Here is a 12,826-nt window from a genome sequence, read left to right on the forward strand (position 1 = left end):
GAATCTTCCTTTCTTTGAGATATTTTGGAAATTGATCTCTAAATCATTTTTAAATTGTCATGCACTGCACATTTCTCCTATATGTTTTGGTGAAGTAGAGACACTTTTCTTATTTTCTTAAAAGGTATTTCCACTTTTTTCTATATAAGCTGCACATGATATAGGGGCACTTCTGTTATCAGTAATATTTTTAGTAGATTATGATAAAATATAAAATAATAACTGATAAAATGATAAAGATAAAAGCTCTACAAAGCTTAAAACTGTACCAAGACTTTTGGGACACACTATACTGGCATCTATTATGTTTCAGGATTAATTGTTGTTTTCCTTATTGTCTTTTATGCAGAAATGTCCTTGGATTGATATAATTAACCTGTGCTTATGCCAAGCATGTATAAGCACTTCCAGACTATTTTGTAGAGGTAATTCATGCTTTGTTTAAAATTGGTTAGATCAAATACTTGATATTCCTTCTAACTCAAAGACCTTTCTTTCATCATCAATCAGTCAATATTTCATTGTAGAACAGTAGGATTTAGAGAGAAACGGAATTGAATTATATATATCCTAGTGCTTGAAATTGCAGTCACTTTTTGAATCACCAATTTGAATCATGTAACAAAACACTGATTTAGTTCATCTCTGTACTGATGACATTTTTTAGTTTTAATTATTTCAATAGTTTGTTATCCGTTCTCTTTGCTTATTTTTTCAACTCATCCTATACACAATTAACAAATCTTCCTAAAACACTATTTTCAACATATTCTCCCATTTAAGAATTTTCTATTCTCCTTGTCTAATTTAAATTTGTCAGCCCACCAAGGCAAAATACCTTTCATCATCTTTTTTCCTAATTTACTTAACTTCATCTTTCTTACTGTGCTCCTCTGATCCAGTTAGCCTAATTTCTTCAATTCCTGACATTTTGCTTATTCTCACTTCTGTGCTATAACAAGATTATTCATCTGTCTTTTGGAGCATTCCAACTTATGCTAAATAGTTCAAGATTTGACTCAAAACTCAACTCCTTCAAGATATACCTCTTTATTTCTACTCCATTCTGTTCATTTTCTTGTTTTGTATTTTATACTTATATGTATATTACTTAAAAATTACTAGAAAGCAGAAAAAATATTTTGCTTCATTGGTATACCCTATAGCATTTATTCAGTTTGAGACTAGATACACTTTTGTTGTTCTATATATTCTAACTGAATGAAATATTACCCATAAATTAAATGTAAATAGAATCTTACAAAATCAAGTGAAAAGTCTAAATAGGACAACTTTTAGATATTTAAATGATTAACAATGCATTCTGACAAGTAGGATATAGAATATGATATGTTGACTCTGGAAAAAAATAGATTTCAGATCTTTTACCAAATATGATGCATGTAAAGAAAGCTTTGTTTTTACATACGTGGATTTTCAGAATCTTGCTTTTGAAGTTGCTTAATACGACAATGACCTCATCTACATCTGGTGGAGAGTCTGTTCCTTCATGTCTAAAATTATAGAAATACACAAATATATAAGCTAAATATAAATTATGCTTAAGTTGTTCATTCCATACTTTCTAATCTACTTTATACAAACGCCTAGAAATTCATACCTATAATTTTTTGCATGATTAGAAAATATGAAAATTTGGGGTCTCATTAAATTTATTCTCATATGGAGAGATGGAGTGATATAATGGATAAAGCAAATGACCTCAAAGACTGACCCAAGCTAACCTCAATTTCTACTTCTGACATCTATGGGCTGTGTTACTCTGGGTAAGTCACTCTATTCCTTTTTCCTAGACAACTTTGAGGCCATAAGTTGCAGAACATTAGTAGAGGGAGTTTGCTCTATTAATGCAACCACAGGTCTGTTCCTCACTTCCAAATATAAGTGCAATAATACTTTAATAATTTGGACATGTCTAGTTGGAAATTTCTTATAATTTGAATAGTCTCGAATAGAGACTGATCTAAATAAGATCATTAAGGAAATGAATAATAGTAAGTAGATTGTCTAGGGAACAAGTTATATTTGTTAAGGAATTTAAAACCATCTACTCATATGCCAAAATAAAATTATGTAAATAGAAATTATCATGTTATCAACTATAAAAATTCTTATGTATTCTTTATCTGTTCATTATAGTAGACCTGCATTATCTTATAACTGTTAAGCTCAGTTTCATGACTGAGTAATATTCTGAGTAATACAAATAAAAATAGGTTTCATATAAAATTCTCTAGGAATTAGTCTAAAATTAGTGTTGTTTACTGTATATCTTACCTCATATCACAAGAGGAATGTAAATAAAAAACACAGGGATAGTTATGAAAAAAACCCCATCACTTTGCCTTGTTTCGCAACAGAATGTTAATGGAAAAGCAAAAAGAATTGGGGGTTGTCTGCTTCCTATGCAAATGAACATATTTCTAAGTCTTTTATTTCAAAGATACCTTATAGATATCTTATCTTGCACTATGGTGTGAGATGTTATGGAGAGTTTTTGCCTCTAACAGTTGGATCTTTGGGTTTATTTAACACTGGATTACTATGATCATTTATTTCTCTATTTTTTTTTTTTGATGATAAGATTATTTTGATGATCTGACCTCTTTTCAATATAGTTTGAAATCCAGTACTTCTAGATCTCCTTCTTCATTTATTTTTTTTCTTGATATTCTTGAACTTTCTTTCTTCCAGATAACTTATTTTTTTCAAGCTCTCCAAAATAATTCTTTGATAGTTTGATTGGTATAACATGGAATAAGAAAATTAATTTAAGTGGATTGTCATTTTCATTATATTGACTTCATTTACATATGGGCAATTATTATTTCTCCAGTAGTTTAGATCCTTTTTTACTTGTGTAAAGTATTTTGTAATTGTGTTCATATAATTTCTGGGTTTGTCTTGGCAGGTAAAATCGCAATTATTTTATAATGTCTAAAGTTGTTGTAAATGGAATTTCCATTTCTATCACTTCTTTCTGGGTCTTGTTGGTAATATATAGAAATTATGATATCTGGATTTATTTTATATCCTGCTACTTTGCTAAAGTTTTTTTTAGTTAATTATGTTTCTCTAAGCATATCATCAAATCATCTGTAAAGAATGATAGCTTTCCTCATGCCTATTTTCTCATTTCTTTTTTTTCCTCAAGAGCTCATTTCATTTATTAACAACGTTACAAAATTCCTACTTCATTTCATCTAGAATTCTAGCTGAATTTGTCTCTAAGCTATATTTTCCCCTGTGGCATTGCTTGTAGATGTTTTGGAGTCATTTTCTATTTCTGTTTGTGTTTTGAGCATCCCTGCCACCATAATAATTCATTATGAGGTGAGTCTTTTTTGGTTTGTTCATTTTTTTTTAATAGTATTCTTCCTGACTTTGACCTTAATGTTAGGTCTGAAATCTTTCATACTTCTGAAGGGAAATTATGGATGGGTCTTGTTGCTGCTTTCTTTGAGTTATTGAATGTTATATTATTCCCATATCTCAGATACAGATTGGAGACAGCTTTCAGTGCTCCCAGAGTGATCTGTTTCAAGGGAAAGTGCATTTGCTGCCCTTTTCATCTGAAATCCATAAGTTCCCGAAATGTGTTTAAGTCTAATCAAATATAGACCCCTGTTGAACTCTACCCCTATAAGCCAGTTGGAAAGCTGCTGTTTCAGAGACATAATTGTAAGATTTCCCTTTGTTCTAGGATTCCTCTCTTAGTTATACTTTCACCAGAGGTATCTATTAGATATTGGAAGTGAAAACCCTCATCTGAATCTAAGCCAAACTGCTGCTCTTGGCTTCTGAACTTCCTCCTTTCTTGGTGCTAAATCCAGGGTATTTTTATTTACAGGTTGTTTTCTCATTCCAGCCTAGATCAGTAACCCAAGATTGGGTATTATCTAATGAAGCTTCCAGTTCATACCTGTCCCCATCCTCAGTATCTGTAGAGCTTTCTGTCATTTTTCCTCTTAGTCTGGCTAAATAAAAGGCACTGTCTTTTTTTTTTTTTTTTTTTTTTTTTGATTTCCATATCAAGATTGGGACTGATCAATTTTCTAGATATGTTTGGAGGAGTTTGTTGATGGGAACTTACCATTTTCCTTCTTAGTTTTTTTCAGGATCAAAAGTCTATTTGAGATTCATCTAATTTACCAGCATTAGTATCCTATATATAGATGGTGACAGTATAAAGAAAATGTTCCTCATTTGCACTACCATTTTGAACAGGTCAACTTTGCTCAATAATCAATTATTCTTTAATTAATAATAATATTTATTATGAAAATAGTTTAAGGATGTGTGTTTTGATATAATAATAAGAAGTATTCCATAAAACTAATTTCTCCAGGAAGCCTCCCATTATTATTGTTGTAACACTTTTAGCATGCTCATTTTGCCTTTCTTTTGCATTTATATAGCTTGCTTATCTTACATTGCATTTATCTGCAAATAAACTTGGCTCTTTCAATGCATCCTAAAATAGATTATAGGCATAAAAGATATATTTTATTTCTTCATTATTTTTAAAGGAATACAATCTGAATTCTAAAAAGGGAAATAGTAATCATTAAGAGACATACTTTTTAAAAAAATTTAGTTCAGATTATGACAGATTAACTTTATTTCCATTCTCTATTAAAGAATATATATTAGGAGGACCAAGGAAACATTTTAGATACAGTTTACCTAAATTTCAGCAAAGTATTTGACAACATTTCTCATGCACTCTAAGTGGAGAGATATAGTCCAGACAGTAGAAGGTTAAGGCAAATTTCAAACTATCTCAATAACCAAATCCAAAGAATAGTCATTAGAGAGAAAAATCTACTATCAAGGAGGTCTTTGTTCAAATGCCTCAGAGATTTTTTCTCAGTAATTTAACATTAGTTATTCTTGGATAAAGGCATAGATGACAAAACCTAGGGGGAATAGCTAATGGAGTAGATGAGAGGGTTAGGTTTTTAAAGGCTTAAGTGGCTAAATAAACAGGCTAAATAAAATAATATAAAATTTAATAAGAGTAAATATGAATTTTATACTTATGTTCAAAAAATTTTCTCACAAGTACAAGTAAGGCTAGGTAGCAAAAAGGGCTTTCTTGTTTCATAATTGTTCTTCTAAATAAACTTATTTGGAGGTCAGTTCACTCCATTAACTACTTTTCGCTGCTTTGGATCTATCTCCAAATCAAAGATCTGAAATGGGTATTCAGGAGAGAGAGGAGTAATGAAGTAAAGAGATAAAAATAGATACTGCCTGCAGCTAGTAAGCAAGAGGTTTATCAGGCAGATTAATGGAGGCTTTGATAGATATGGAAAGACACATTGTTTTATCAGTAGATGCTCCAATCTAATGTAGTGAGAATAAAAGTAAAACTCTTGAATTGAACTGAATATGGAGAAAGTCAGGTGAACAAGCACACAATTTTCTTCCCCCAGATAAAGGAAAAAGTCTCATACAAAAATATTTTGATCCTGAAAATATATACAAAAATGCTTCAATCATAGCAGCACATTTGTTGTTCTAAGACTTAAATGATTTAACCTTAAGCTTACAAAAATAAAGACATAGCTAAAGTCTAAGCTATGGATAATGTCAACCAATGCTCATAAAATTTAACAGTAGTCAGACCTTGATGACTAATGGTAAGATTATCCAACTAATTAATGTTGGTGTTAGTTGCCATATATTTATTTTTTATGTTAATAGTTTATAATCTCTCTGAAAAAAAAAAAACAGGTTTCATATTTATCTTTTCATTGGAGTATTTCCTTGGTAAGTTTAAAACAAATATTTGAAGTATCTGGAAAATTCCCCAATTGTATAAATTTACACTCCAAAATCTTCAGTCATGTAGTCTCCTCCATGGTCATTGTCTCCATTCCATTCCCTCCTGACCTGAAAATTGGACTCTGACTTTGGAAACATCCTGGGCTTTGATAGGCCAGCTATACTTCTATGTTGCTTGATTCTAGGCTTTAACAACACTTCTTGGATATTGCCAGTAATGCTACTATGACTGTACTGCTCAATCTCCATTCCATTTCCCTCTTTATATAATATCTTCCCCTATTAGATTGTGAACTCATTGAGGACAAAATTTATTTTCTTTATTTTTATTTACATACCTAGCATTTAGCATAACAGGTGGCAAATGGCAAGCACTTAATAAATGTTTTTAATCTATGCATAATGGAAAAACTTTAATCGAAATGTCTGTACATCTATCTGTGTTATATAAGTGAAATCAGGGTTCACAGAATGTGTTTTTATCATAACAAATGGAACTATTCTTATCATGATTAAAATATAATAAACAATTGAACATATATATACTAACAGTTTACTTAAACAGAGATGTTAGAATTGATGGTTTACAACATCAAAAGCATTTCCTTGTTTTTAAACAAAATAATTTCAATATTACATTTTCCCAAGAAATATTATTTTTCAATTTACATGTCAAAAATTTTATCACAATGATACATTGACCAAGGTACTACTGTGAAACTATTTATAATCAAGACTTGCCTGTCCTATAACTTTATAAAGCCCTTCAATAACTAGTTGAACAATGACAGTACTAGATCTCAATGGGGCAAGGGGGGGGGGGGAATCTTGATTTTGAGCATATCTTTAGGAAAAGAAAAAAAAATAGACCAAGTTTCAAAATCCGTGGTGATAATTAAAATAAAACTACAAACTCTGACTAATACTCATTTGTATATTGTCAATATTATTATGCTAAAGATTATGACTGTATGGTACTGAAAATATTCAAATATTTAAAGTCAATTTAAAGATATATATTTAAGGTTTCCTTTTCCCCCTCTGTTTTCTTTCTATGAGGTCATTAGAAAAGAAATCAGAAGCTTGTAAATTGAGATATTAGAGTTAGAAGGTATCTGAGCAAGGTGAAACTTCTTAATGTACAGATGAGAAAAATGAATCCCAAAGAAGTTAAATGATTTGCTGAAAGTCACATAGGTAAACAGTCCAGTCATTTATATAAGACTTATATAGTCATATCCTCAGGAAATTAATTTTATCTCTATCTTTATCCTCTTACTAATTTAATATTTTGCTCCTGAATTACTGATTTGACATTCAACAACATTTAAATTCATTAGAAAAATTGCTAACCTTGCTAATCTACAAAGCTACTACAAAGTAGTACAAAATAAATGCTTGGGGAAAATTAACAATAAATGGCTTCTTCTAGTATGTGAAATCTCTTTGTTTCCCCATGTTCCTTGGCTAAAACTTGGTGATCAAAGATAAGAAGAATGAGGAATGTATCCTTAAATAAAATTGGGCAAATCTAAAATTTATTTTTTTCCTTTCAAATTATATTTATAATAGCTTATATCCTTAATTTGACATGTACGCTTGTAGTCACGCTGATTGCTGATTTGTTACAGATTGTGCCGGGGGGAGGGGAAAGTGTCTATAGATCATTGATTAATTATGTCTATAATATAATTGATTATTTATTTATAATTTACTTTCTAATTTATAAAATACTTTCACATGCATTATTTCATTTGATCTTCATAACAAACTCATCAAGAGATTAAAATGGGGATTGTTTGTTTCTTAGGCTAACAAAGATTAATCTTTGACCCAAATCATCTGCTACATAAGGTGCAGAGACAATCAAATGACAATCATTTCTTAAAATGTTTACTATGTGCACAGCATATTATGTTAGATCAGAGAATCAAAGATGAAATTAGACTAGAGATATGAATAAAAAAATTAAATAGTTTTTGACTTTAAGGAATTTAAATTCTATTGGAGAAAGCAACATATCCACATACAAGTAGATACAAAAGAAATATTCCTTAAAGCTGGAGCTGGCAGCTGAGGACATCACAGAAGTTTGCACCTAGGAAATGGTGTTTGAGTTGAATAATAAAGGAACCCTCTAGGGATCATATGCATCCCAGGAATGGTGGAAAGTTTGTGCAAAGGCACAGAAGAGATGGAATGTCACGTATAAAGAACAACACTGAATTGATGAAATGGAGAAATGACTAATGAGTTTGGAACATATTGCAAAAGAATTAATGTCAAATAAAAATTTGTATTTTATCCTAGACCAAACTTATAGGATGCTACTGGAGCATCTTGATGAGGGGAATGACAAGATCAGTCTTTAGGAATCGCTTTGGTAGCTCTGGAGAGGATGTACTGGACTAGATGGCAAAGAACCTGGAGTTTGGAATATCATTTAAGAGATTGTGGTATAACTCCAGGTGGGAGGTGAGAAGGACCTAGATGAAAATAGAAGTTTAGAGAATTGAGTGCGGATGGTTTTGTGAGAGGGTGTGGAAAAATCTTGGCAAATGATTGAATAACAGTTGTTTAACTGGGGAGAGGAGAGGAGAAAAAAGAGAGGTGGAGGGTGGGGGAAGAAGAGAGAGAAAGAGAAAAAAGAGAGAGAGAGAAAGAGAGAGAGAGAGAGAGAGAGAGAGAGAGAGAGAGAAGAAAGAGAAAGAAAGAGAATAGAATCAAAGATGATTTCTAGGTTTCAAACTAGGATAAGGTTAGGAAAATGAAGTGGGTCTGGGGGAGGAGAATAATTTTGCTAAATCTCTTAAAGCTAAGGACCATTTTCCTATATGTTATTATGTAAGTTTAACATCTTTCTTGTAAAAGCTAGTAAATAAGATAGATCACATTATTCTAAAATATGATCACTTACCTGCTTATCTGGTAAATATCTTCAGATTTCCCTTGGCGTAATCTCAGAATCCAAGCACCAGGATTTGCTTTTAACTGAAAATATCCCTTAAGAGAAAAAAAGAGGATTGCTGATTCAGAGCACTGTGATTAGACTTAAATGTTTAAAAAGACAGATATTGAGTAGAGATAAAGGTCCTTACTGTAGGGACTTAATAAAGAGATTTAAAAAAAAAATTGTTGGAAGGGCCTTTTAATCTAGTCTAGTTTATATATTTCTACCTCTAAACATGATTGCACTAGAATTATCCAAAACTAAATGTATATTTAAAAAATTCTAAAAGACTCTAAAGAATTCAGTTTTCCTTGAAAATTGATTTGCAGTAATAAAATAAAGATGTTTAATCATATTAAAATAAATTTTAATAAGATTAAGAGTCAGTCATTATTTATGCTTTTAATTAAATTTCTCAACTATTCTTTTATGGAATATAAAATATAGGTATTTATATATATTTTTTTATCTTAGTATCTCAATATTCCACTGTACTTATAGTTCTAAGATATTCTTATAAGAATGTTGATCTAATTAATGAAGAATGTCCATCCCTCTATCTTTTCTCTCTCAAATCTTAACCATCTCCTCATGGTCCATTTCAGTGGTCACATCACTTCTAATTTCCCCCATTAAAATTAATTTTTCTTTTTTTCTTACACATTAGCTCTTCTATGGCATTATTGTATAATAGTATGGTACTCCTTAAGTACTTTTCTCCAATGCTTTGTTGTAGCCCAAACATGATCCAGAATTCTTGAGCACCACGCAAATGATGTACAAATGTAAGTAGATCATATGTACCAACCTCAAAAGTTTGAAGTCCTAGAGTGCCATGCAACTGTTTAGTTTCTAGGTAATGATTTCTTTGAACACATTAAGTTGAAAGAATGGGTTATGATCAGGACTTGTGAAGGAAGCATCCACAGAAAAACTCATGAGTCCTTTAGAGTTACTTATCATTCCAAATATGTTACATTCTCTCTGCTATTCTAGGAACTCATTAAATATTAATAGCTGTATATTAATTATGTTTGAATCTCTCTTAGGATATAGCAAACTGTTCTGTTTATTTTATTTTATTTTATATTTTTTGATTAAAGAATGGCTATTTCATCTGCTTGGATAGTTTTAGTTGTAGAAACTCTTTTCACTTATTCAAATAGGAAACCAATCGTCTGGTGCATTAAATTAAGTGACTTGTTCAAGTTCACACAGCTAATTCATGCAAGAAGAGTTTAATCATAGATCTCCCTAACTGCACCATATTACCTATCTATTATATACACAGGAGGTGCTTAATAAATGTTGAATTAGTTGATATGGAAAAATAATTACTCGAGTCAATACTCACAAGGTTGGCCATCACAATGGTATCAACCATAATGGGATTCTTTTTCATGCCTAGGGTAAACTGAAGTCCCCGAGGAGGTTGTCCAGTAGTTTCATCAAAGCATTGTCCTTCAAGCAGTAAATATTCCAGTTCATATTCTGCTCTGACAGTCCCCTCAATCTATGAAGATAATATTCACAATTTAAGTGAGGCATTTTCATCTTTCACAATATGAATTCCCATAGGCTAGAAATAGTTTTATTATAACATAATAAAAAGAAAGAGAATTTACAAGCTTTATAATCATTTTGAAATGTTTTAATAGACTATGGAACTGTATGAAAGAACAAACATCACTTTTCCATTCTATAACAACCTTACAGTATTCCCTTTCAGGGTTCAAAACTATCTTGGCTTCTGCACCAAAGTCAAAGAAACTGTGGAATCTTTCTATTCCTATATATGTAGTCTTCATGGGGCAAACTGAATATGAAGATTTGGGCTAGGGATGCTCTTTAGCAATAAAGGAATTCATTCTGATCCAGATTTTCTAATGACTTCTCTTTTCTAATGATTTCAAATCTCACAGCATTCTCTTCATCATCATCATCTTTTATAACCCGTCTACAGCTTCTATCACTGGTTGATTATTTTCTTTTCTTTGATATTCTCCTTAGTTTTTGAGAACTATTCTCTCCTGGTTCTCTCTATACTCATCTAATAGCATGTTTTCATTCAAGTTCAAAAAAGGGATGATCAGGTTATGTCAGCTAATCATCTGTATCCCCATAACGCTGTCCTGGGTCCTATTTTCTTTTCCTTATATTTCATTAGTCACAGATTCAATTATCATCTCTATGCAGATAATTCTGAGATCCACTTTTCCAGCTCCGACTTCTCTCCTGGCATGGTCTCACATCTCCAATGAGCTAGTGGTATGATAGTCTAAGAATATAAAAGAAAATATCTCTTAAGGCAAGAATCTAAATAAGAAGTTATTTTAGAAGGTTAGAGATAAATGACATTTCCAACGTTACTTTTTCACTGAGGTTAACTATATTCTCTTTGTAGTGTCAGAATCATTGAAATGTTTGACTATATGCTGTGGACCAAGTTTAGCAATGATTAAAAATTAAATGTAAAATTGCTTCCACACTTATGTATTTGGAATGCCACTGGCTATTACTAACATTCCCTTAGTTATTAAGTTACACAAATTCAACTTATTTTTAACTATTCAAATCAATTATTTATGTCTTAGAGAGTACTAGCTATGTTTTCAATCAGGTTCAAAAGAGGGTAATCCCTTTCCATCTTCTCTTAAAGAGAATTATTATTTTTATTATATCATTATTACATAATATTATTATATAATCACCATGTTATATATTAATATAATCATTATAAATATAATATATCATAATTATCATATATTATTACATTAATATTATATTAATCCAGAGGATTATCACTGGATTGATGATAAATGACAGTCATTGACCATGCTCTTTTTCACACAATTATAGCTGAGACAAAAATCCCTAACTATGGATATGTAATGTGTGTGTGTGTGTGTGTGTGTATGTGTATGTGTGTATGTGTGTGTGTGTGAATCTAATTACTATGCTTTGGGATAAGTTATGTTTTTTTCTTTTTCCTTTTCTTTTGATGTTTTTTTGTGATACAGTGGGAAAGAACTACATTTAGAGTCGGTTAAACTGTTTTCATAATCTGTCTCTGACACTTGTTACCTTTATGGCCTTGGGCAGGTCATTTAATCTCTCTGTGCCTCAGATTCCTCATTTGTAAAAAAAGATGAGTCTGGACTAAATGACTTCATAATCCCTTCAATACCATAACCAAAGATTGTATATGATCCTAGGGTTGTTGGCCTGGATTTTTAGCCTTATGATATTTGTACAGAAGATGAAGAAAGTAGTCATTTTCCTTCTTTTATAAATGCATAGTAGTTTTAACAGTAATATCAGTTTAACTTCTAATAATAAGCTATTATTATAATAATTAATATTATAATATAATAATAATAAGCAACTTATTATGAAAAGGCTTTTTAATAGGTAATTGCTGTGGTAGTAGAATTATGTGAATAATATGAAAGCACCCAAATCTTTGAATTCTATTCAAACCTTTCTCGATCCCTCCAACTGCTTTTATTCTCTCCTACAAAAATTTATCTTGCATTTATTTTGAATATGGAATGAATTTGAATTTGTCAGATTACTTATGATCAAATGGTTTCCTTCCTCTCCTCTTACCCACTTGATTACATCATAGAAGGGGCAGACAAATGGGGAAAGATGGTGCTATTTTAAGTAAAGCATGAAGAAAAATTCTTATATTGTTATCCCTTTACACAATGTAAACTTTTCTTTCATGGAATTAATAGAAACATCTTGCCTTTAGCTGACTGGAGATCATCCATGTTTCTGGTGACCTTTAGAAACAAGTCTATCAGCACTGGGAAACAACAGAAAAAGAAGAGCTTTTTGGAGGATGAGCCCTGGAAATCTAGGACAGAGCTAGCTTTGAATGAAGCTTATTTCATTTATATTAATATGAATATATATTAACAAACAGTATTATATTATATATTATATACAATATTAATAAGTACATATATGTATGTGTGTATGTATGTACACATATTGTAGTTAAAAGGTAGTTTTGGTTTGGGAATCAGGAAGAGCTTCATGTAGAAGATGATGTCTGAG

The 12,826-nt window shown here is 31.0% G+C and overlaps 1 protein-coding gene across 1 annotated transcript in view; it reads right to left on the reverse strand.

Annotated features, from left to right (window-relative positions):
* Window positions 1-12,826, reverse strand: part of UGGT2 (UDP-glucose glycoprotein glucosyltransferase 2) — a 206,028-nt gene that overhangs the window by 54,711 nt on the left and 138,491 nt on the right. The window contains exons 28-30 of the mRNA XM_051984021.1: window positions 10,116-10,274; window positions 8,729-8,814; window positions 1,430-1,514 (exon numbers count right to left, since the gene is read on the reverse strand). Of these exons, the coding sequence (XP_051839981.1) occupies window positions 1,430-1,514; window positions 8,729-8,814; window positions 10,116-10,274 (330 nt within the window). The remainder of the gene's footprint in view (window positions 1-1,429; window positions 1,515-8,728; window positions 8,815-10,115; window positions 10,275-12,826) is intronic.

Source organism: Antechinus flavipes, chromosome 3, assembly GCF_016432865.1.
Source record: "Antechinus flavipes isolate AdamAnt ecotype Samford, QLD, Australia chromosome 3, AdamAnt_v2, whole genome shotgun sequence".
Taxonomy (NCBI): Eukaryota; Metazoa; Chordata; class Mammalia; order Dasyuromorphia; family Dasyuridae; genus Antechinus; species Antechinus flavipes.